Source organism: Silurus meridionalis, chromosome 10 (genome assembly GCF_014805685.1).
Source record: "Silurus meridionalis isolate SWU-2019-XX chromosome 10, ASM1480568v1, whole genome shotgun sequence".
In the NCBI taxonomy this organism is placed as follows: domain Eukaryota; kingdom Metazoa; phylum Chordata; class Actinopteri; order Siluriformes; family Siluridae; genus Silurus; species Silurus meridionalis.
In genome coordinates, this window is record NC_060893.1 from 16,910,458 (window position 1) to 16,936,035 (window position 25,578).

General features: G+C 38.7%; 1 protein-coding gene across 1 annotated transcript; it reads right to left on the reverse strand.

The window, feature by feature from the left end:
* Positions 1–5,035: 5,035 nt before the first annotated feature.
* fgf18a (fibroblast growth factor 18a) lies at positions 5,036–20,648 on the reverse strand. Its single transcript, XM_046860273.1, has 5 exons — positions 19,266–20,648; positions 10,527–10,566; positions 9,694–9,871; positions 6,683–6,789; positions 5,036–6,538 (listed from the first exon to the last, which is right to left on the reverse strand). Exons 1-5 carry the CDS (start codon positions 19,295–19,297, stop codon positions 6,269–6,271), a joined length of 627 nt encoding a protein of 208 aa, XP_046716229.1. The 5' UTR covers positions 19,298–20,648; the 3' UTR covers positions 5,036–6,268.
* Between the last annotated feature and the right edge of the window lie 4,930 nt (positions 20,649–25,578).

The window sequence follows — 25,578 nt, forward strand, 5'->3', positions numbered from 1 at the left end:
ATTTCAGATAAATAAAATGAATTTTGAGCTGACAGAGCAGAGCAAAGTTATTCTAGCACTTTTTGGACTGAAAACTAGGCAAGCAGTGATAAAAAGCAGCAGATGTGGGTAGGGGGTGTTAAGACATCTTAAACAGAGGTGTAAAATGTAATTGGTAATGTGGTTGAGTAGATAATAAAAGTTGCTTATATCTTTGATACTCAGTAAACTCCAGATACTCCAGTGTCTGCAACACTGGAGCCCCACAGGCAATGGTTCTGGCCCGGTTGCTCTTCACCGTCTACACTGCAGACGTCATGTTCAGCTTAGCAACCTGTCACCTGCAGAAGTTCTCTGATGACTCTGACATTGTTGGCCTGATCACAGATGATGATGACAGGGAGTACACAACTTTGTGGACTGGTGCCAATGAAGCTGCCTCCAGATAAATGTGGGGAGGACAAAACAACTGGTGGTGGATTTACGTAAGCAAAAACAAACTTCATTCTCACCAGTGAACATTCAGGGAAAGGACATTGTTAGAGTGGACTCTTACAAATACCTGGGTGTTCCTGCAAACTTGACTGGACAGATAATACTGAGGCAATTTACAAGAAATAACAGAGCAGACTCTTTCTGCTGAGGAGACTTTGGTTGTTCAAGGAGACCTACTGAAGACCTTTTTTTTTTACTCTTTGGTGGCCATCTCCTATGGTGTGGTCTGCTGGTGCAGCAGCATCTTTACTTCAGACAGGAAGAGACTGGACAAGCTGATCAGGAAGGCCAGCTCAGTCCTTTGGATTCCCCTGGACAATGTATAGGAGGTGGGAGAAAGGAAGATGGTAGCTAAACTTTCATCATTACTGGAGAACGACTCTCAACCCCTGTATAATACAGTTTAATCTCTGAGCAGCTCCTTCAGTGACAGACTGTTACATCCCAAGTGTCTGAAAAAGCGATACAGAAGGTCTTTTCTCCCGGCTGCTATTAGACTTTACAATCAGTCACCAAGATATAAACTCTTATTTTGTTTTGAACTTTGCAATAATAACAAAAACAAAGATTTTATGCAATAAATGTACAATAGCACTAATGTAAAACCGTGCAATATTTCCTATGTGCAATATGTTGGAAAGTGTAACTACTTATAAGTGTTTTTTTTTTCTTTTGCTTATGTATTTATACACTGTAACGTGTATACCTTTATTATGTCTCTACTTTTTTATTATATATATTTCCACATTTCTTTTTCTTTGCTGCTATAACAAAGAAATTTCCCCACTGTAGTACGAATAAAGGTATCCCTTGACTTATCTTATCTTAAAACTAGAAAGTATCCAAAAATTCTTTAAGTACAGTTAATGATGTATATTAACTCAAACATTTGACACCAATGGTTAGCACCAGTAATATAAAGAAAACCTATAAATGATTATATAAATAAAATAAAATAAAATCTAGATTTGATGAAAACTCCAGACGGCGCCAGTGGTCGATCCCAGTAACTCAGAAGTACACCAGGTGTAAATTTGAGCGAAGTAACCGCTCAGCTATGCTGACGCAGCACCACACTCCATCTACAGCTTACTTAACGCTTACGGTATGACTATTGGGCGGTATATTGTATTTAGAAAACAAAAGAATAAGGTGAAAGTAAAATATAGCGTTATAATATTTCCGACAAAATTCACACGTGCTAGAAGAAAGATTTAATTCTACACCTGTATACCGACATCAGTCATTTAACACACTTGTGTAACACACTTCCGTGTTTTACAGATATGAATCTAGTGAATGAATAGGAGTCTTCATTTGCTGTTCTCTCAAACACTTTGAGTCATTTCAAATTGTAATTGATTATAGTTGGGATAATTGGCCCTTGTTAATCAACAGTGCTAATCATCGTATTCAACGCCATCTCATACACACCTACCTGGCTAACCACGATGAAATGACCCAATAACCTGTTCTCAAAATAACCAGCAGGTGGTAGCATTGCGCCACTTTACCTCGATGATTTGTGAACTAAATCACCTGGGTTCACTCCAATTGAACAAGCCTGGACATACCTGCTGTGTCGTCTGTTTGAGTGATTAGATAATTAGAAATGAAGATGAAAAGTGAATAAATTAAAATGTGCCTACAGCAACATCTAAGGCTTTCTGAGAATATATTACTGGAACATGAACGGAGTGGCCACCCCCCAGTGTTGCAATAATAAAACCTGATCATGGTTATAGTTTTTATATGTGGCAGCCTTATTTTACTAAAACATGTGGTGTTGTACTTGATTTTGATATCCTTTCCTGCGGTCATAATTTTATGGGTGCAGTATTCAAATGTAATCAGACAAGTTGCAACAGTGTGATACAGCAAGAGCATGTAGACAGCACAGCTACTGATTAAATACAGTGTCTTAGATCTGTGCTTCCCAATGCAGGTCCTTGAGTGACCCTGCTCTTTGCAGATGCTTCTTCCTCTTCTTCTGCTTCTTCAGCACTCTTGGTTAACTTTACATATGTCTTATCCAGTTAAAGCAATTCCTGTAGAAAGCATATGAGTGATTTCTATTGACAAGAATTTCAACACATTTTTCCCAGTGATGGGAAAAGAACCCAAAACCCTTTTATCCTAAACTCAATTGCCTAAGAGCTATTGTTGAGTCTTTTTGTAATTATTCCGATAAAAGACAGATTTGTGTTAGGAACTGCTGGTTTAAACCATTAATTGGGCTTGTTATGTTTGTCAAATTCTATATAAACCATAAAAGAAAAGTAAAAAAATTTATATTAAAGAACAGTGATCAAACCAAGCTGTGAGCTGTACCTTTTTTATTTTATTTTATGTTGCATCACAGTGTTAACCCGCAATTCCATGAATATGCTTAGTAATTTATGGTTGATTGTCATTAATCAATATAGACACAGGTATAAAGAGTATGGCCATTACCAAAACTGTTACATTTTGCAGAAATCTACAAAAAAAGAATTTACATACATCTCTACTAAAAGATAAAGCCCACTGTATGTATTGCCTGCTGTAGCTGTAAATGAAGCACAGATACTGTAAATTGATTTTATGTTTTTGAAAAAAGCTTCACTACTCCTTTAACATGGCAAGGGAAATTGCAAAAAGTTCCCTTGCCATGTGTTCTGCAGAGGCAATCCAGCTACAACACTGTTTATTATTTACACACAGATTTATTTAGTTGTTTCTAATGCATGTTAAATATGTCCTAGTTTTGTGTGTTTCTCTTTTTCTAGTTTTCTTTGCCAACCCCATAAAACCATTTGCCAAATTTTAAAAGAGCTAATAGTTGGTTAAAACATTATGATTAGGTAATGATGTATTGTTATTTATGTTTGTATCTGTGTGTGTGTGTGTGTGTGTGTGTGTGTGTGTGTGTGTGTGTGTATCTAATGATCTACTTTGTGTGTATATCTATTAACTTACTTTACATTGTGGGTTTGGCTGCTGGGTTCTAGTATAGTTGTGGTTTACCGCTATTGTGTGTGAGGTCATGCAATTGTGGTTCTCTGTGAGGAACAATGTTTTGAAATTAGACGGCACACTGTGGTAATAGTGGCTGCACAGTGGATATAAAGGCGCAATCATATGAAGTGTGTGTGTGCATAGATGACAGCAGTGTGTATTTTGAGTTGTTTCCCTGTAATGTACTGTATGTTTGTAAATGATGAGTGGATCCTTTAAGCGATCTATAGCTTTCTGATGTGTGTGAATTTCTTTACTATGCTGACGCAGCTTCCTGTGTTCATGCACACATATGTGGGTCTGTGATCACTATATGATTCGAGTATGCTTCTGGCGGTGTGTGATGTAGGGTGTGTGCTTCCTGTGGGTTTTGGGATATGTTTTTTTTCCCATAATTCCTGCAGGTCTCGGGTCACTACTCAGTTCTCACGCAAATTTTTAACATTCCTTCCTGCTGCAGCCTTACCATACACCTTCCTCTGGGTTTGGCTATGGAATCTTTCCACCATACTGCTTCCAGAGGCCGTTTTCTATCTCTCTACCCCTTTTCTGTTTCCCTTCTTCCCTTTCTCACCCTCCTTCTTCAAATTCTTCACTTTCCCGCTGAGTCAGCTGAGTGGAATTGCTGGGATTACAGGTTGGAATTAATGGTAGTGTGTGCATTAATGAGTCACAGATACAAGCCCGACATTTACCACCAGCCGAAACAGAGATATTTGTGTATGTATTTGTTCAAATATTTGTACTCATCTATCATGGCTGCTTGTAGTTTAAAAAGATAAATAATTATTATTTTTTTATATTATTTATCCAGAAAGCAGGAGGCCTTTGAATTATTTCATAAAAAATGAAATGTCTTTCTTTCTTGCTCTTCAGTGGCTACAAGGTGTATGGGCCACCAGTCCACTGCATGGCACCACATATAAAATATACAAACATTCATGCCTGGTGTCAATTTAATGTCACTAATCCACCTAATGCCATGTTTTTGGCAGGTTGGATGAAACCAGAGAACATGAGTAAGCCTACATGCACAACCTGTGAAACTAGAGGCAGACATAACCCAAGCTCTGGACCAAATGTTGGTAATTATTATTTCAATGTTGAATAATTCTGGATAGTTTTTGACAAAAAATGGCCACAGTTAATAATGAAGACAGACAGACAGACTGATTGACAGACAGACTGAGAGACACTGTAGGCATGTTTCAAAACACAGACACTTTCTGTATAGTTTACTGGCTTAAGAAGGATTGCCATACACAGATGAAATAAATAAGTGAAATAAACTTTATAATAACAACAAATATAGTAGCAGTCAATGTATATTATCACTTATTTAGCTTTATATCACTTAATATAACTTATATAACTTATCACTTATTTAGTTTTTACTCTTTATATATATATATATATATATATATATATATATATATATATATATATATATATATATATATATATATATATATATATATATATATATATATATATATATATATATATATATATATATATATATATATATATATATATATATATATATATATATATATTTATTTAGTTTTATTTATTGTAATGCTTTTTTCCGTTTAAACAATAACATATATGACTTTGGTATTTGTCTAACATTTCTATTAGCAGCATTCCAGTTGGAATCCAAACAGGAACATTGCTCCTTGTGTCATTTCAAAAGCAAAAGGAATATAGAGGGAAGACTCCATCCCTTTCCTGTCCCACTGCTAAGTCCTGCACTCTGATAGGCTGCTGGATTCTGGAATATTAGGGTGCTGGGTATTGTCATATTACTCACTGGTCTTCAGTTGTCTTTGGTCATTAGTTCATTTTTGGTGCAGCTTTCTAAGGACTTTCATGGCCTTTTGTCATCATCATCATTATTATTATAATTATTACATTCCAGTTTTAGTAGGTTCTTTCAGAAAAAGGCAAGCACTTTTTTAAGGTTACCTACACAGATGTACTCCGCAACTTCTTCTGTGGGAGCATCCAATGTGGTCTTTGGTGCAACCTGAAACACTCTTTTAGATACATACACACCCATGTACACACATGCACGCATTCTTAAATTCATACTAGATTGCAGGCAGGAGGAGAGGGAGAGATCTTAAATGTAGTCTCTCCTTTATTACACTCTTGAGTCTTTTTCAAATCATTACTCAATTTAAATCTTACACACCTCTAAACAATTCCCGAAGATTCATTATTTTATCACAGTCACATTTTCATGAATCTTGTTCGGGGAATCCTGAGTGAAGCCTATGCTGTGTGTAAGAGAGAACGGTCTTTTGTAGAGTGTCGAGTCGTGTCCCCTGTGCTGTATTGAGGATTGTTAGTTGTCAGTTTTTCTGCATCTTTAGTCTATAGAAAATTACTACAACTAGTCACTGCATCATGTTTGGGCTTGGTTTAGCATGTCTGTGCTAGACTACAGTCAAGGCTCTAGTGGGGAATAGCACATGTTGTGGTATAATTGCTGGTCCAGTTTAGATCCTGTTGACTGGAAAATGCTACAGTAAAACTTAGCTTAATCTTCAAAAGAAAAGCACTCCACATTTAGCCAGTAAACTGTGGTTGGACTTTCCATCCACATCAGGTTCTTTTAGCGTTAACCTGGTCCCATTAGTCATTTTGTTTCCTTAGCAGGTCCTAATTTAAACATGAACATGGTCCCAATTATTGGGATGTAGTCTAGGGTTGTCTTTTGTTGCAAGGCCCTGATTTAAATGTTTTGTCCCTTAGAGGGATCGTGTTTTTTTTAGCTTTAGTGCAGCATAAGTTAGCGTGGTCGTGCAGCACGGACTCTTTTGCTCCTCTTGCTGACAGTGGTGAAACGAAATGGCGTGTGGTCTGGCTGCTCTCCTGGAGGAAGGCGCTTCATGAAATGAACGTCTTGCTGGTTTAGAAGAGTCTGTGGGCCACGGCGAGGGCGACCCCTCTTGGTGAAGCCCACATACCAGTCTTTGTAACGTGCTGACATTAATGCTGTGTAGTTGTTCTCAAGCACCATCTCAATAAAGACACAGTCCTCACTGCGATTACTGGCCTTCTGGGAAAATCCGGAAAAACAGCCACACAGAGGCAAGACAAAGCCATTGAAAGAGAGAGGGAGAAAGTAAACACTTGTCAGTTTGCCATGAACTCAGATTGTCCGCACAAAGAATGAAATTTAGCTAACATAGAGATGTGTCACCTTGCCTACAAGTTTGCCCCTGCGGTTCATACACAGGTAGTAGTTGGTCTCCCTCCCCCTGATTCGCACCTGGCTGCCAAATGTGTCTGCCTCCACTACAAGCTGGGCTTGTGAAGGGACAGAAAGACAGGCATACAGACAGATGTTACAAAAGAAACAATACATAGTACAATGGACCTGAACACACAATAACAAGAAAAAAACAGCAGGTGACAATTTCTTTTCTTCTGTTGATATTGCTTCATTTCCTGTAGTAATTTAAAATAGTGATTAAAGTACTTTCTCACTTTTGACTTATTATTTAGCCTGGATTTCACCTACAGGCTGAAATTCTGGCAATGCAGATTTTTTTACATTGCCATGTTATTGCCCAGACTCAATAAATGAAATGTATTTATTTCTCAAAAAGGTTGTTATGATTAATTGAAATTTATTGAAAGAACTTTGGCTTGGGGAATACTCCAGCATTTTTCCACACTATCAAGTTCAACACAATTTCATGTAAAACCATTTTACTATGAATTCACTTCTAATGGACATCAAGGAGCAGTGGAATATTTATGCAGAACACTTTATTTTGTCATTACTTTTTAAGGCAAATGTTTTTTCAAACTGAAGTTTAAACCAGTATAATGCATTGTTTTAGAGAAAGAACTACCTTTTTTTGTGAAATTTCTTGTGGTTATATGCTATGAAGGGTCATGCTAATTGCAATGCGCCAGTGTCTCCAAACTCAATAAGAAAAGCTTCATTAATATTTTCAGCCATATCTGTATAATCCTAAAAGTTTTATTGTTAAAAGTGTACTACATGTTGCTTTTTAATTTGTGTGGCATATTCATGTTAAAATTTTAAAATTTCAGTGAAAACATACTCTTCAAGTTTTCCATTTGTCTCAAATTATTTGTTAACTTTTAGTAACCATTTCATCTTGATGGGGATTTCAGCAGATTTACGAGATAGAAATACACCCACTCGCACATACATTTCAAATGTTATGGAGAGACTTTAAGTTTATAAACATTAGAGTTTTCCTTTAAGTATTACAAAAATCCTGAGAATGTTTGAGCTTACTATTTCAGGTGGAACATTCACCCTTTCTCCCATACATAAACATTAAGTTAATTTCAGATTGGCTATTCAAGATGGTTTGAGTTTAGGCAGCAAATTTGATAACTGTCGTAAATACCACACAGAAACTGAATAATTACCGTTTAATGATTGCTCTAAGTCTATAATGATTGACTTCCTGTGCTAACATTAACAAGTTAGCAGTAATTGTGGAAAAGAGCAGACATAAATCCACTGTGGAGATTAAATCTCAATACCTTTAAGCAGTGTAAACTCTGTTGTGACTGAAAGTGTTAATGAGCCACATGACAAGATGTGCAATGTATATAATCATAATTGGGAAAACAGCAGTCAAAAATATATTTTGATAGCAGAAAAAAATAAAAAGTAAATGATAATAATAACATTTTATAATAATAACGATTACTATGTATATGTTGACATAGTGTTACTGGAGTACTGACAATACCCATGAAAGTTCAGAAAATTATTCTCTGATCAAAATCATAGCTGATGTTCACAATCTATATTATAATATTGTTTAGCCACAAGGTACCTCATAACCGTCTTAAATCACATTTTGTCCTGTAAACAATATGGCAAGTATTGGTATGTGACAATCTTTTTGTGTCCAAGAGGTTATTTTAGTATTTAGTATTTTGGTTAGTAATTTGCTAAGTACATATCAGGCATATGTTTGTGTGGTTTCATAACGGTTGTGCCTGTTTAAACATAAACCCCTAAATCGAGTTCCTAAATGACCTTTTACCAATGCAGGGGTCAGCACTGATCAATAAGCTTGCTCTTTCCCTCCCTTTTCTCTTCCCCCAATCTTCTCTATTGCTCTCCACCTTTCTATTTTTTCCACATTACTGCCTGGAAGAACTGAAAGGATTTTATGTATGAAAATACGTAAAAAGTCTTAAGCATGGAGGAAACAGATGAAAATGCCTTGTAGTTTTAATAAATGATTAGCCATCATTTGTACGGTAAATTCACCAGGTGGTAAATATCATCTTTCAGCTTCCTCTGCCATTGATTGTGTGGCTTGGCAGTGGATCACACAGCATCCAGAGAGAGTGGGGGAGGATGGATAGAGGGATGGATGGACAGATGGATGGAGAAAGAGGTGAGATGAGAGGTGAAAGTGAAAGAAGGAGAGATGGAGAGGGGGAGGATATGGTCAGCATGTTGTTTAAACCCATTCAAGGAAAAAACCCAGAGGCAAAACGTAGGATCAATGGAGAGATCAATGAGGAGATGAGCTGCTAACACACTAACACCCAGCGCTGACTTTGCTGTATCCATCTCTCACGCCCTCTTGCTCTCTCTTTCATTCTTTCCACCCCCTCCCCTTCATGAATCACAGTGTCAGCAGTCGCTGAGGTGTTTGTTTTCCACACACAAGTTCCTCACTACCTTTTTCCTCAGTTTTTGTGAGTAACAGAATAAGCAAGATATTCATCTGCGAATCGATTTGCCAACATCTTGTCTCCAGATACATAGTTTTCCTTGTAAGACATTATTTTTCTGTTCTTTTCTGTACTGTGTGAATGGGTTGAAGAATACAGACAAACTGAGTCAGACAGAATAGGGGGAAAGAGTGAATGGGAACCAGAGAAATAAAGTAAATGAATTAAGAGTAGGGATTAAGTGATTGTGCAATTAATTAACTGTAATGGTTTAATTTTTGTATTTGTATTTATTTTTAAAAGAATAATTCTAAATTACTATAACTATAGAGCTGTTACTTAGTGTACAATGTGCAATGAAAAATTATAATATGACTAAATGAATCCAGATTTATCTGAATATCTGTGCTAAGCAATATATTTCACTATTGAGTTTAGTTGTATTTTTACATTTTGCTATTATTGTGCAGCCCTAGAGAAAAATTCTAATGATCCAGAGACTCTTTGTGTATGTATGTATGTTGTTACCAAATTTGTCTCCGTCCTCCCCGCGGGCACTGATTCTCCGGCCAAACACTTGTACATGTTTGCAGCTGGTGCGACTGTAGAGCTGGTAGACTCGGGGCTGTCGCCGGCTCATGGGGTCTCGTGCACGAGTCTGATTCTCCACATGCATGCTGAAGTTCACGCCATCAACTCCGAACACCTGCAGGCAGAGGAACATACATGCAGGTGTCTTATCTCTCCTCTGCCCTGATATCTCACTTTTCTCACAAAGGTAGATTCTTAGACATATGATAAAACCTATCAGAGCAGCAGTTCTTAGCTTCCAACCTGAAGATTCACTTTCTTGAACAGTTAGCAAAAATCTTCCCATACTGATAAAAACGATCCAAAATCATTTAAAATCATACTGACAGACTACTAGATATGGTGCACTATTAGAAGTTTTAGAAGCCCTGCTCCAGAAGTACCTACACCCTGAAATTAAGTATTTACCTACAACAGACATTTTATTACTTAAAGCCATTTTTGTTTCTTAAATCTTGTTATTTATCATTATTATTTCTGGATTCAAGCTTTTCTGTATAAAATTTTATAAAATAATAATGTTATTATAATGTTAATTCAGCTTTTATTAACTCAAATAAGGCACAACGTTTGCCAAATTTAGTCCATAAAGTAATGCAACCTATGGAGAAATTATAAACGTAATCATGTTTTCTCATTACTGAGTTGCTTAATTGCTTAAAATGAATTCATCAAATTGTTCAATCTAGCAAACTAGCTTCACACACACACACACACACACACACACACACACACACACACACACACACACACACACACACACAACTCACCTGTAGAGGATTGCACATCACCAGCATCATCTGGATACACCTGAAAAGAGATGAACGGCGTCACTGGTGTTTAGCATCTCTAATCTGTATCTCCTCCACTTAGGTCCTAATCCACACACATACATAATTTATCATTATTTTATCAGAATCTATAAGTCTGAGCCTTAAACATTCTGATTTATACAGCCATGATGCTCTGAGACTAGATTTGTGGAATACCCCAGACTTCTTCAGGCCATGCAACCAGCTCATAAACCTCTTTTGTCTAACTGCTTTCACACTGAGCCTAGTTTCACAAACACAGTGATGAACATGATTCTTAACTTTGATGACGAAGATGGTTTAATTGGGACACACCCTAATGACTCCAACAGTATTTTTTTTGGAAGTTCTCTTTAATTCCTTAACCCTCCTAATCATCCTGCCTTAAGTCCATTTGCCTAGATCTTGAAGTTATAAACAATAAGATCACAGCTCTTTCTCTACCTCCCAGTGAGCTGGATGCTGAATCTGTCAGAATGTTAAATGCCTGATAATCTCCTTATTCATCTCTGCAGCCCAGGAGGTATGTGGGAGGGAAGGGAGTGTGCCCTGATTTTGGATGGAGCCCTGTTCTATTTTCCTTTCTCTCTCTGCCATCTTTAATCTTCTCACTTTGGGAGAGGAAAAAGTTGACATTTGAGGCATTGCTCACAATTGTATGGAAACTTGGACAATATTTTGTGCGAGAACCCTTTGTGTTGAGAGCAAACAGGGTAGTTCATAGCAAGGGTGAAGCAAGCTCTTGCCAGGAGCCCTTAAGCCTGGTGTTGCAGAGCTCAAACAGTTGCTTTCAGGTTCTCTTTGGGGTGCATGAGCTGAACAACTTTGTGTGAAACATCAGAAATTGTGACAACAGCTTTAAAGCAACTCTTGGCTCGTGTCCAATGGTTGTCTAAAACAGATGTCGGAGGCATAGTTGAAAGCATATTTGAAGCACAACAAGAGAAGTAGCATAGATGGTATTTTTTGTAAAAATCCCATATAAACATCAGAAATGTAGTTCAATAAATTGGTTAGAGGTGTAGTCATTAAATTAAAAGAAAAAATGGGCTTAAGACAGGATTTCTGAAACATAAATTAAAAACATTTAAACTTTATATTGATGCATTTTGCACTAAACACTGAAAATTAGAATATGCAATGCCTTTTAGTATACTAAGGACAAATTATAAAGCATTAATATGTCACAACTTTATGGCCTGGATTACCCTTTCCCAAATTTACAGCAGTTTATGGAATATGCTAATAAAGAATTTTATCCAAACTCCCATAAAAATAGCCAGAGAGTTTTAAGAACATTGAACAAGAACAATTAGCATTAAAAAAGTATTTATGTGATTACAATTCACAAACAATGAATCCCCTACCCAAAACACAGTCTTAGATAACATTTGAATGCTAAAGAAAGTATAAATGGCAACTAGATTTATTATACAGGTCCCTGAAATTAAAAGTAATCTTTATAAGTTAGAGCAGGCATTATGCAACTTTCCTGTATTTGATATATCTACCTACTTTAAATCATAGTTGCTAGTTGTATGTGTTTCAAGAGCAGGTCTAATCAACTTGTCAGAGGTAATAAAGTCTGAGTCGACAAATTTGTTTTCAAAGACAAGTCACTGATCAGCGTTGCCTGTACCACCTGTGTTTTTTTATTCTTCAACTCTTTCTTTGTTATAATATTCATTAATAATAACAGTCCCAGGATTGTTTCCTTAGTGTACTATTCACTAGTACTGCTTCACTTTGTCTGTGTTCTTGATGATCATGATGTATATTTGTGAACAGTTTACTTGTGGTACATGTGGAATCTTAATAGTATGTCTATAGCATCAATATATGCTAATTGAATTTTCTAGAAGCCGTTAGTACCATGCAGCATGCAGTACTTAAATATGACCTAGGCTATATATTTTTTTATTGTTTGAGATTATGAGATTATTTGTTATTGTTATGAGATTATGACTTTATTATAGTACTGGTCTATTTGGCATTCATTTTTTTATATATTGATCCTTAGAATATTAAAGTGACTGAGCTTCTGATCATTAGAAAAACCAATTATTCTAAGCATAAGCGTCCTCTATCTTAGTCTTTAGTGTCCTAATGCCACCTCTTCTTCAGACAAAAACACTTTTGCACACAAACAGAGGAATCTGGCCAAAGTCAAAGCAAATCCTCAAAATAGAAGCATCATAACTATGCAATTATTGTAATCATCCTAAATTTACCTTGAAATACGTCTGAAAGCTTATACAGAGTAATCCGTGTGGTTTTAGCACAAAGTAAAATAGGAATAATATGATTCTAGGTCTATTGTCAAGGCTTGTTAGGCAAGGGAAGGGTGTGTTGTGTGCTCTAATAAAGTGTATCAGAGTATATGTGCCAAAGATGTGTGTGCTTATGCTCCAGGGATGTGTTATGTATGCTGTTAGTGTGAGTGTGCACATGTATTCCATAATGCTATGTACTATGTGAGAACACTCTAGAGATGGGGTGTGCTTGTTTAAGCACCCCCTACAAGAGGAAAACCTAAGGGTGAACATATAAACCTACTGCCCTGCGCCTGGCAACTAACTCCATATAAACAAGCCCTAAGAACATTTCTACTTTCCCTCCCTTTTCCTCTTTCCTTTCCCCACTGTCATGTACTTTACTTGTCTTTGGCAGACCCTTTTTTCCTTTTCTTTATCTTTCTCGACACACAGCAGCTCAACAGTTGAACACAAAAATAATCAAGTTTTCTCTCTTCCCCACTTTCATTGTGTATCTGTTTTTATGTAAATGATTTTGCTCCTTCAAGGTGATTTGGGATTGTGTTTTCTAAGAATTTATTTCTAATTATTTAAGAAATAATTAATTATTTGCTTAATTGTTTAGATCATCAATTGTTTGTAATTTTTTGATGAATCAATAACTGATGTTCAGTATGTGAAGCTCAAATGATGTTGGCCTCCAAAAAATAAAAGCATTAAAAAGTTTTTTCGAGCTGTGGCATAGGGACTAATGCTGCTTTCAACTTTCTACTTGGAAGTGGGATGTTGGAACAATGTTGTTGTTGACATCAGTGCTTTTAAAGTGTGAAAAAAGCATGGATGCTTCCATTTCTGTCTTTTTTTAGAAAAAGTTTTGCAAGATAAGAGTTTTGAGTTATGATTTATAGATTTAATCAAGGGAACACTAAATTCAGTTATTAATTTAACAAATAAAAAGAATATACTAGTATGTACAATATAACTGATTTAAAATCAGGTGCTAGGCTTGAGATTTTAAATATATGTCCCAGAATTACCCAGTAGGAAAGTAAGTTAGATTAAAAAAATTTGTAAGTTCAAAGACAGCATGAAAATTCATTCTAGTCCCTTCAGTGGAAATAGCCTAAAAACAAGGCAGGAAACAAGCTAACACGTCTGTTGATAATTTTTTATTCTTACAAATGAACTCAGACCTCTGTAACTTCTAGCATGTGCCACATTATAGCACAATACAGCAGCAAATAGGTAGTCCCATGTTTTCTTATTATTTCAATTGCTGATGGGACATAAAAAGTATTTATTCTGAATTTGGTTACTCTTTGTGGCAAGAATAAGACAATCACTGCGTTTTTACCTGTCAGTACAGTGGAACTAGCGTCAGTTATGCTTTCCATCAAGTTCAATGAAAAATCCTTTACTTATATCTTTTTACATAAAAGCAAATACTGAGTAAAAGTTAAATCAGACCTTAAAGTCTATCCAGTGTTGCTACAATTGCTAGACTAGTGTCATAAGAGAAATGATGTCACCACTATACAATTTACAGAAAACTCCTCCCACATGCCTGTTAAGGGTTATGCAATGGAAAGCGGAAAGAGATAAGTCCTGATTTGGATTAATAACTATACCATGTCTGTTGGGTCTATATGCATTATTTGAGTAAGCATCCCTGTAGTTTTAGCAGTACTGCATTAGTGGAACTCCAATCTTTTTCTCACACTCATATCCATGGCATTCAGTCACTGATTACTAACGTAATAGGTCACCAAGCAGTTAACACTGGGATTTTTAGTCAATTACACTCTCTCTTAAGGCATAATCCCTTTGAATTGTGGCCGAGTTGTGGCTTCACAGCATTATTAATTATTTTAGCAAATGCGATAAGCTTATGATTTATTTGAAATATTCGACTGAACCTGGTTCCTTGTTTACATCCTGAGACCTTACACTTCATTATTACATCACGTCCATTCAGTCGGAGGAGAGAATGTGGAGGCGTCCCAAAAAATGAGCATAATGTAAGAGATAGGAAAAGATCTAAACGAGCGTTTCTCATCTTGACATTTTTAAATACCCATTTCTTGTTCTCCCTCTCACATTTCCCTGTCTGGTTTTAGGAGAATGGGAAGACTCCCCCACACTGTCCCAGCCATGAAGAGATATGAGAGCGAGAAACAGAACAAGGGAAAATAAAGACGGAGAAACAGTGTCGGCAGCTGGCAGCTGCAGCAAAGCAGAAACACAGATGCTGAACACACACTCAGACTCCCATACATATAACTGTAATTAGGAACATACACACACAAGTCACTTCTTCTCACATCAAATATTTCTCTACACACATATACATCGACCTTTTATACACTCTCAGCACATCAAAAAACAATTTGCCCATATTTCAATATACTGATTCATGGTAATTAATCTGTAATCTAAAAAAAAGGTGTTCACATGTTCACATTTGATGCATCGCAGCCTAGCCATGTAGCACACACACACACACACACACACACACACACACATACATTATACAAAAAAGCCACTTTACTTGAATATCCACAGTATCATTTTAACATTTAGTCTCTGTAACAGCTGTGCTATTTTTACTACTCTGCAATTTTTTTAAATAGTCCATTATTCAATTGAATCTTAAATAGTTCCATCTGACCAAGAGGACAATCCCATTTGATCTGAAAGGGAGTTGGAACAACAACAAAACAATGTTTAACTACTTTTACCTTTTTGTCTATGAAAAAAAGCTTTTCTTCCTTTATTCGTTATGATGAAAAGAATCCCTTACAACTTTATCTAATTCTGCCAATGTTTTATCTTGGAGAATGTCAAGGTTTATCCAATTTAATGTTAACTTCATTGCTAACATTTTTGCTTTCTTTCACTCTCTCTCAACAAAACCAACCTAAATCTAAAATGTATACCAATAAAAACCATAATTGTTTTGGTACTGCAACTATCAAAATTTTATCAAGAATGATCAACTTCTCCAACACTGCATACCCCACCCCTCCGGCGCACAGGTATTGCATGTACTGCATATTATAACATGATGGTACTACACAATAACACCATCTTGAAAAGGTTAATTTCAACACAGGATTCCCAATTAGATTTAGATTTAGATTTTTTTTTTTTTTTTTTTTTACGAAAGAGTTACAATTATTTTTCAATATTTAAATATAGTCAAACCACTGAACTGATGGCTCTAATTACATTGCCAGTTCTCCTCAATTTCCCAGAATTTAGTAATTCATAAAAGAAATTCTGGAAATTTCAGGCTGACTCTTAGGACTCCCATCCCTGAAATAGATTCAGACAGAAAAAGAAACAGAGGAAGCTATTTGGATGTAGAGCCTCATTAGTAAGAGGAAGTCAAAACTAGGGAGCATGAAAGAGGGAGACAGATGTCTCAGATTTTTGAATGGCACTGCTGGAAAATCATCTGAATGACATGAGTTTGTCTCCTCATCTCTTTCCATAACTGATTCATACTGTCCTCATACTGTCCCATACTGGCACAATATGTGTTTGCATTCTGTCTGGGGGAATACCTTCATTGCCCATGCATAACTGCAAACTATCAATGGGGTTGAACAGCACTGGCTTTATGTCTCTGTATATCTTACTGGCTCTCATCCTTTAATGCAGGGTGGTCGTCTCTGTATTTCTCACTGACTGTCTTCTCTTATAAAATGGTCTAGAACGAACACCTTGGGTCATATAAGATGTGCTTGGCAGCTTTATATCCGAACAGACTGGTTCAACATGTGTGCATACTGGGAATGCACCAGCTTGGGGTCATTGCCTATGGAGTGAGCAGTGGTATGCACTGGCAGGCTGACTGTGTGTCTGTGGTTTTTGTGCACCTGTGTGTGCTGACTGTGCACCTGTATGTACAGACTACATGAGTAGTGAAGTGTGTCAGCCAGGTGCTTGAAGTCATTGCCTACATCTGCTGACCAGGTCTACGTTTGAGAGGAGAAACAGAATGGTTTCGGGTACTAATCCCACACCTGTACATACAGGTCATGACCCTATGCCCTATATGCATTGTACAATTACAGTGAGCCATACTGTTTGGTTAACTACTGCTTCCCGGTGGCACATATTAAAAACACAGTCGTTTGATAATAAGTCCATGACTAAGCACACAAGCGAAAGCTAAATTTAAAAGCTGGCTCTTTGAAACCATAAAATCTAAGAACTATTCTATGCACAATTATTTTTTTGGTAATTGGCCTAATTTATTAACCTGGAAATAAAGAAATGTATTTGTAAAATTATTTGCAGGAGCATTCACATTAACAGTGGCAATAGTATGCACTGGCAGACTTGTCAATATCACATTAAAAGATGTACTATTTTCCCCAGATGTATTTGCCAATCTTTAAACACTATACAATATATTTAATGCAAGAAAAGAGAGCAATACTGTGACTGGCCAGTGGCCTCATGTCACTGTGTATAGAATGGCTTCATCTGCAATCTCTAAAATGTATATTTCATATCTGTGCAATTTGTACATATGTTTGTAAATATGTATTATGTTGCAATGTCTTTAGGTTCCCAGTATCTCTTTGTATCTCAGCACTCCTCAGCTCCAGATTGGATCACAGTTTAAATAGAAGCATTGTTGAACTGGAAATCTGTGCAGTTTTTACGGTGCGTAGTCAATGTGCATTTCACTGTATGATTACTGGCTGCTGTTCATGGGGTGTTATTGATATTATGGGCATTCATGCATGCTATCTCCATATTTATGCATCCTGCTTGCAGACATATGAGCACTGGCTGCCTGCTGTGATGTATGCATGCTTCATCTACCTGCCAGCGCTGGCAGAGCAGGTGAAAATGGCTCAAAGCTCGGTAAGAATTCTCAGCTGTTCAAACAACACTGTTACGCTGAGAGAGGGAGAAAGCTCAAAAAGAAGAGAAAATGAGAAGAGGAAAAAAATCCTTTAGCTGCAACTTCGGATTCCCCCTATTCCTCCAAAACCACATCAACCCAGAGAGAGTAAGGGAGGGGGAAAGAGGAGAGAAAGAAGCTGGGAGCTCTTACTTTAAAGCACTGTGTGGTCATGAGCCAAGACAAGCAAGGCAGTGTGACATCATCAGACCTGAGATAGGATTTGTCCTAAAGGTGTTTGTGTGTGGAAGTGGAGCTCCATCCCAAATCGCCCCCTGACTTTCTTTCCCGTGTGCCTTTCAAGCAGAGTTCATTGTCTCACAAAAGGTTTGACTGACTGTCTCAGCTTAAGCGGTATGGCAGGAACACAAACCAGCTAATCAGCTTGCAATGTAGTGTTACTGCCACATTACACAGTGCACCTTTCACATCTGCGAGGCAGGCTGAGGCCAAGGGCCCGGAGGAAGCAGTTGGTTCTGGACTGCACACAAGAGACTTGAGGGTGATGAAATACAAGAGTTCAATTGAAATAGATGGATCCTATTGCACCTCTCTCAGTCTGAACAGAATTGAGTACTGCACATGTGGTAAAGTTTAGTGGTTAGGGTTTAGATGAGAAACACAAACACTTCATAATGACATTTGTAGACTATGTGCGCTAAAAAAATGCATATGTGCATAATCACAAAAATCACTTCTACACCTGATCCTGATACTTCACGAGGCTTCATCTTTCTTCAGTGGTGAATTTATCAGTTAAATAGAGTCACTTTTTAAATATGAAATCTAAACATTATATAAGTTCATCTCTATTGAATGTTTTTTTTTTCTAACTTCCCCCAAAAAAGGCATTTTCCAATCATAGGAATGAACCTTTTTTTTAAATGCTCAGCTAATGCAGTAAAAATTGTTGCAATTTCTAAAAGCTGTCTTTATCTACAATGTGTTTAGTCATCCAGGGGATGTGTGGTACTCAACCAAATTCTTGATTTTTCTGTACTCATACAGTAGATATGAGGATAATTTCCATGCCAATTAGTAATACTATTAGATAGATTGATAGTTTCAGTTTTGAAACAGAAAGACAGAGGGATAGAGGTCAACCTGTGTGCAGGTTGACAAAAGAACAATGACAAGCATCTCAAGGTGACTGTCATGTAAAAGGAAGGAGAGGGCAAGTTAGGAAAAGAAAAAAAAAGATGTTGTGGTCACACTTTAGGAGAGCACTGCAAAAAAAATCTGGACTTTGTTTTCTTTGGATGAGGCACTCTTACCTGAGACCATGTCTGATTGACATCCGTGACCATGGCAACTCAGAGGGGGTGATGTCATTCTGGGCATTTTGTGATTATGTATGCAAGACTCACAATTAGTCATGGGAAGTGAAGCGTGCAGCAAATGCATAATTCCACAGAGCTGCTGTTTTAACCGAGTAAATCTTTTACGCATTACAGTTTACAGGAAACGGCTTGCATTAACACGCATGTGCAGGAGTTCAGCATTAGGTAATTAATGACTTACAAGACAGCCAGGGTAGAGAAGAAGGACCGCATTGCTCCCTGCGTCCGGCCGAATCGCTCAGTGCGTCTTGGAAAGCAAATGAACGCTGGGTCGCCTTCGATCTCGCCAAAGTTCTCCTTTCTATCCCGCCCGTGTAATCCCACCGGAGAGGTCACAAGGTCAGCGGACGCTCCCGCCGGAACCGGGCGGCGCGCATAGCTTCCCCCTTTTGAAGGAGGTGTGTGTGTGTGTGTGTGTGTGTGTGTCAGTGAGGAGTGCGCAGCGAGCGTGCCACCGGGAGCGGCTGTAACGGCGGCTGTTGCTTGCGCGCCTGGTAACGGCTCGGGGGCGGGGCAGAGCTGACGGGAGGAGGAGAGCAGAAGTGGGGGGTTAGGCCATAACAGCTGGTATTCTCCACGGGTTACGGGGGAACAGGTGAAGCCAAGTTTACCGGTCGTCCTCGTTCTACGTCCGGTCCGAGGATTACCCGAGAGGAAAGTGCGCAAAATCAAACTCTTTTCTGCACCTAGGATTTCCAAATCCTTGTACAATTTTCACACTGGCTTCCTTAAAGTGTTCGTCGAAGGTCTTAAGGTCTTTTTTAAAATTGAGACACTCCGGATGAAACATGACACGTGAGTTCCGTGGATTGGCATCGAGAAGTGTATGGAGGAACGGGAAAGCGGACTGACTGGCCGGTGCGATGGAGATGTGCGCGCGTCACGGGGCACTTCAAGCGCCGCCAGTCGGCCTCGGTCATGGCTGCGAGGGGTCCACGTTCCCTAGTCCGGTCCAGCTCAGATGATGGATAGAGTGGAGATTAAGGAGAGAGACGCGCCTGGCAGATCCAGCCGGCCACGAAAACTCTACTCAGCGGCTCTGCACCTGATTTTTCGGAGCTCGCCGCCCACCTCGCTGCTCGTCCGTGGGTCTCCTGAAAAAAGCTCTCTGATCAAAAATGCAGTGCAATGACATCATCTAAAATGTTTGCACAAGGGGATAGCATAGGATCCAAGCTTTTTAATTATTCATCTTTAAACAGAGAAAGTTTGCGGCTCCAAAAAAAAAAAGCATCAGCTGCAAATGTATGGCTTCCAAAAGAAAAGATAACACGCTCCTTTTGTGCAGATGGATTTTGTTCAGCAGAGTGGCAGAGAGAGAGAAACACGAGATGAGCCACCTTATAGTATCCTGCCCCTCACGTTAACAAGTAAAACATAAAAAACGGTGGGAAAATACACCATAGGAAAAAGGAGAAGAGGAGAGGAAAGGGTGGTTTCTCGGTGCATTCCCCCTGCAGACCAAGCGTTCCTCGTCCAGAACTCAAAACTCACTCCCAGAGTAAAAACACAGGAACAAGGTTTTTGCAGCGGCACATAGATCAGTCCAGCCTCCCTTACAATCCCCAACCCCCTTCTCTCTCTCTCTCTCTCTCTCTCTCTCTCTCTCTCTCAGACGCAATCAGGCTCTCATACGGTCTGTTCTGAGATGCCGACTGACTGCGAGCAAAAGCACAACCGATTTGTGTGTGTGTGTGTGTGTGTGTGTGTGTGTGTGTGTGTGTGTGTGTGACAGGGCGCGGTGTGAGACAGCGCAATTTAGCGCCATCCCCACAGACCCGTGCGCTCTATTTGTCTCTGTTACCACCAGGGTAGATACCGAGACAACAAGACCCAGAGGGAACCTGAGCCTGCATCTTACTTATATTTTATGGCCGTATTTTCGCAAACTGTACTCCCCCAATTCCCATCAACTGCACATTATAGCGTATCCCTGTCCCACCACACCTGACTTAGCCCATCAGTTCAGCAAGTCTTTGACGAAGTTCAGATGATTGCTGGTACAGCGAAAAGGCAAACAAACTTGCAGTGCAGGGTTTTGCAGGGGTTTGGCCTGGGAAGCGGTGAATATGGTAATAAAAAAAAGTTTTTTTTGCTCACGTGGACTTTTAGTACCTTTTGAAAGAGTGATGCGTTTCAGGATCCTGCGTTTCATAACAGTGAAAGTGAGAAGAGGAGAGTTTAAAAGAGGGAGGTATGTAAGCACAGGGTCGGCTCCAAAAGGAACATTTCTCAGGGAATTCGGCAGCAACGCCCGCTCTGCCCCCCTTCCACCAACACCCCACCAGCATCCCCCCCACCCCCCTTACCGCGACAGAACCGCAGACGGTCAGCCAAGCCAACACACTCACTCTCCCCCCTTTCACTCTTCTTTCTGTCTTTCTCACACTCTTACGCACATACCACTCCAAAATAATTCTTTAAGTGCTACGAGCGAGGGTATTTTATCCCCAGAAAGTAATGCAATTGTTTAATGTGTGTGTGTGTGTGTGTGTGTGTGTGTGTGTGTGTGTGTGTCTGTCTGTCTGTCTGTCTGTCTGTCTGATTATTAATAGAGGTCCACCAGGGAGAGTGTATAATTTATTTCAGTTGTTAGCCAATTACAGGGTCAGCTCTAAAGTGTCTCCAGTGTCCCTTACACACTCATAAGTACTGTATTTTCCTCCTACTTGTAACCTGGCTGCTCCTTGTCTGACCTCTTGCAGCTTACGAAGAATGCACTGTTGGATGGAAAGCTGGATTTCAGAACTAGAAAATGAGGCAAATGAGCTCCAAGATAAATTAATATAACATGAAGGCACTAAAGCCGGGTAGTCTTCTCAGCATCCATCAGGTGCAGGCTCCAGTTGTCCAGTTTTGTTACTACTTACTACTCTGTAGTCTTCACTAGGGGGCACTACATGGGAGAATAGATATACTTACAGAACCTGTTGCAAAAAAAAGATGAGGTGGGAATATACCTTTCCATACACCACCACCCCCCCACCCCCAGCCATATATAGATATATATATATACACACACACACACACACACACACACACACACACACACACACACACACACACACACACACACACAGTCTATATATAGTTCACACATGCTACCCATATAAATGCATTTAACTGTTATCAAAATGATTATTTAAATTGAAAATTTAGCATGTTTCCTTACAGTATAGTAAAAACAGAGAAGTGTCTGTTAATGCAAACACTAAAATTTACTATAAGGACAATCAATAAAAAAATCCACAAGTTCATAAGTTCAAGCACATCAGCTGTATTTCTTTTGTCTTTCTAGAAGAAATTTTAGTCCAATTGCTCCATTTGACCCCATTCTGTTTCTCATTCATTTTTTTTCGCAGATTTGCTCTGTCTCTTTAATTCCTCATGTTTTTTTCCTCTCCCTCCTTTGGCCTTTTCACGCCGCTTGTGGCCTGAGTATTGATTGCCCATGTCTTTGCTTTTGCAGCTTCGGGCTATTGATCTTTGGCTGAGACATGTACACACATACTCTCTCTCTCTCTCTCTCTCTCTCTCTCTCTCTCTCTCTCGTGTGCTCTCTCTCTCTCTCTTTCTTTTACCCTTAAACTCACACACATACAATGATGACTGCAGCCAGTATTGTCTTTGTTTGAGATGGCTTGCTCTGCATTGGGCAGTGGTGCGAGAGGTGTCAGTTGTTGAGTCCTTTTTGGCTGTGCATCTGGCTTCCTCTCACATGCTCCGTCTCTCTTTTGCTTTCCCTCTCTCTCTCCCCTGCTCTGGGTCCAGCTCTGCAGGCGCTTTCTGAAGCCTGTTCAATACAGCCATTCGGTACTGCAATTAACATCCATCACCCCACGTCAATACGGGTCCAGCCAAAGGCCTATGAGTTGCCTCTGTGGCTGCTGCAGCTGTGTGTGGTGTGTGTGTGTGTGTGTGTGTGTGTGTGTGTGTGTGTGTGTGTGTGTGTGTGTGATTGCATGCTTGCTATACGTATTCCAAGGCCCCAAAGCTGCATTTCTCACACATTGGGCTGACCCACACCCATTCACACACACACACACACACACACACACACACGCACACACACACGCACGCACGCACGCACACACACACACACACACACACACACACACACACACACACACACACACACAACCTAGCCCTGCTGTGTTTTAATGCTAGTATTTATGTCAGGTCTGCTGTAGGGCTTAGCTGAAGGTCACAGTGTTAACAGGACTAGAGTCTGGCTGTGGCCCACTAGCTGCAGATGTTCTGCACTGCTCCTAGGCACATGTGTGTGGTGTGTGCATGTGGTGTGTGCTATTATGCACTGCTACAACACTACTGTCACCACACAGTGAAAAATGATGGGTTGATTTCAATGCTTCTATTTTATATTGTCATTTAAATGCTCACATATGTCCCACACAAGACTGTTTTGTGATCTCATGTTGCTTTTCCCAGTTCAAGAAGACTGGCCAGAACACTCTTTTACACAGTTTAGGAATGAGCTGTGCTTTATTTTAACATTTCTTAATTCAGTCATTTTTCAAATCTCTCCAGTGACGTATTTATCCTTATATCGTTATAGTTGTAGTGGACCCAGACCCTCAGGCACACTGTGAGGTGTGAGAAAATAATGCATTCTAGATGGGATGCCAGTCCATGACAGGTCACTGTGTAGCCACATATTCACACACATTCACATCCAGGGGCAATTTAGGATAGCCAATTCACATATGTTCCTGGAGGTTGGAAAAAATAGAGAATATAAAGGAAATGCATATGACAAACAGATGTAAATGCAAAAAAATAAATAAAAGAACAGGGAACACTAGGGAGTATGCAGGTGCTCCAGTTTCCTCCAAACTACCAAAACGTTGCTGGTTAGTGGATTGACAATTGTAAATTACTTCAATGTGTAAGTGCGTGATTCCTTTATAATGCATTGTTTAACATTTGCAATGTGTATAGGCACTGAATGACGCCTAAGTATAATCATAAAATAAGTTGGTAAAAATGAAATGAATAGTGTTGAATTTATAACAAAAGAATGAATCAATCATAAACAAATTAAACACAAGTTATTCATTGTTAGTTCCTTTATTAACAGTTTAATTCCAGTCCATCTTGGTGATATCAGAAATGGTATAAATAATGAAAATGTGTGTGTGTGTGTGTGTGTGTGTGTGTGTGTGTGTGTGTGTGTGTGTGTGTGTGTGTGTGTGTGTGTGTGTGTGTGTGTGTGTGTGTGTGTAAGGCTTGTTGGCTAGTTTAGCAGTGATTACATTTTTGAGCTCCAGTCTTATGGTTCTTATTAGAGAGGCACTTGATAGAACGTCTGTTTTACCGGCACATCTTTTCATAAAGTCATTATCTGCCGAAGAACCTCTTTTATCAACAAGCCTCTAAATTTAAACCAACGTGTAAATGTATGTGACGCTTTATTAAGTGTCTTTGATGATAGGCTTTGGCAGACTATGTTCAACACGGCTCTTTGAAATGAGAACATGTTAGACACTTGTAGCATAAGCATGAACAAATGTGTGATAAACAGGACAGGAACTAATTAGTGTGCAATGCTTATACCCATGTGTGTGCATTATTGCCATGGAGAGATGGAAAAGGTATAAGCAAGAGAAAAACAAAAAGAATTAGATATGAAATATAGTTTTTATTAGCAACAATGTTGGTGGTGGGGTGTCAGCCTTCAAGCTATGAGATTAATCTTGGGAAAGTAAGTGAGTGTTGCTTCATGTTTGGAATCCATCACAGCTGTCTCATGGACTCAAGGGACACAAAAGATGAAGAATAACATGAGGTTCTTGTTAAAAAAAAATACAGAATTGCTTAAAATGATAACTTCAGCAAGCACATTTGGAACACCAGCATTGGAAAGCTTGTATTCTCTTCTATGTGATGTGAATCCATTCAAACTAAGTGGTATTATTTGGTGCTAGTCTTTCAATTAGCTTTCATTAATGTAAGAATTAAAAAAATTGTAAAAGAAAAGACTAGTTAAACAGTAACTAAAGATTTTACTAAATATATTGAGGTCTCAAGTGTAGTAAATATATTGAGTTCTAAAGTGTAGTAAAGTGAAGTGAAGGCAATTGTAACAGCTCTATCCTCCAGGCCTCAGAAATTCCAGTAAGGTCTCATTTTTGGTAGTGTTTGAAACTCAGTTTGTCAGGCCCCCAGCCAATAACTTCTTAAGAAACACCGCCATGCTTGATGTGTTGGTTTGGTATTCGTTAAACAAACTGTGTGTCTTGACAAGTGGGACTGCAATCAAAATATGAGTTTCTTTTCAGGATTTTAATCACATCCATGCCTGTGCATTCTGGGACCAATTTCTTTAACCAATCATCTGCCAAAATGATCTGCTGCAACCGGGACAGATTGGCTGGTTTATTTGTGATACGTCATAGTGTTCATGTGAACTTCTTCCTACAAAGTTCGATGTATGCAAGTGGTAGTAAATTTATCCTTAGCATTCCTTGGCACTC

Coding starts and splice junctions, on each gene's coding strand:
- fgf18a (XM_046860273.1), bottom strand. CDS start 19,297: ATGCGGTCCTTCTTCTCTACCCTGGCTGTCTT. Junction 9,872..10,526: donor TGATGTGCAATCCTCTACAG/GTGAGTTGTGTG, acceptor CTCTGCCTGCAG/GTGTTCGGAGTTGATGGCGT. Junction 6,539..6,682: donor GGGGCAAACTTGTAGGCAAG/GTGACACATCTC, acceptor GGATTTTCCCAG/AAGGCCAGTAATCGCAGTGA.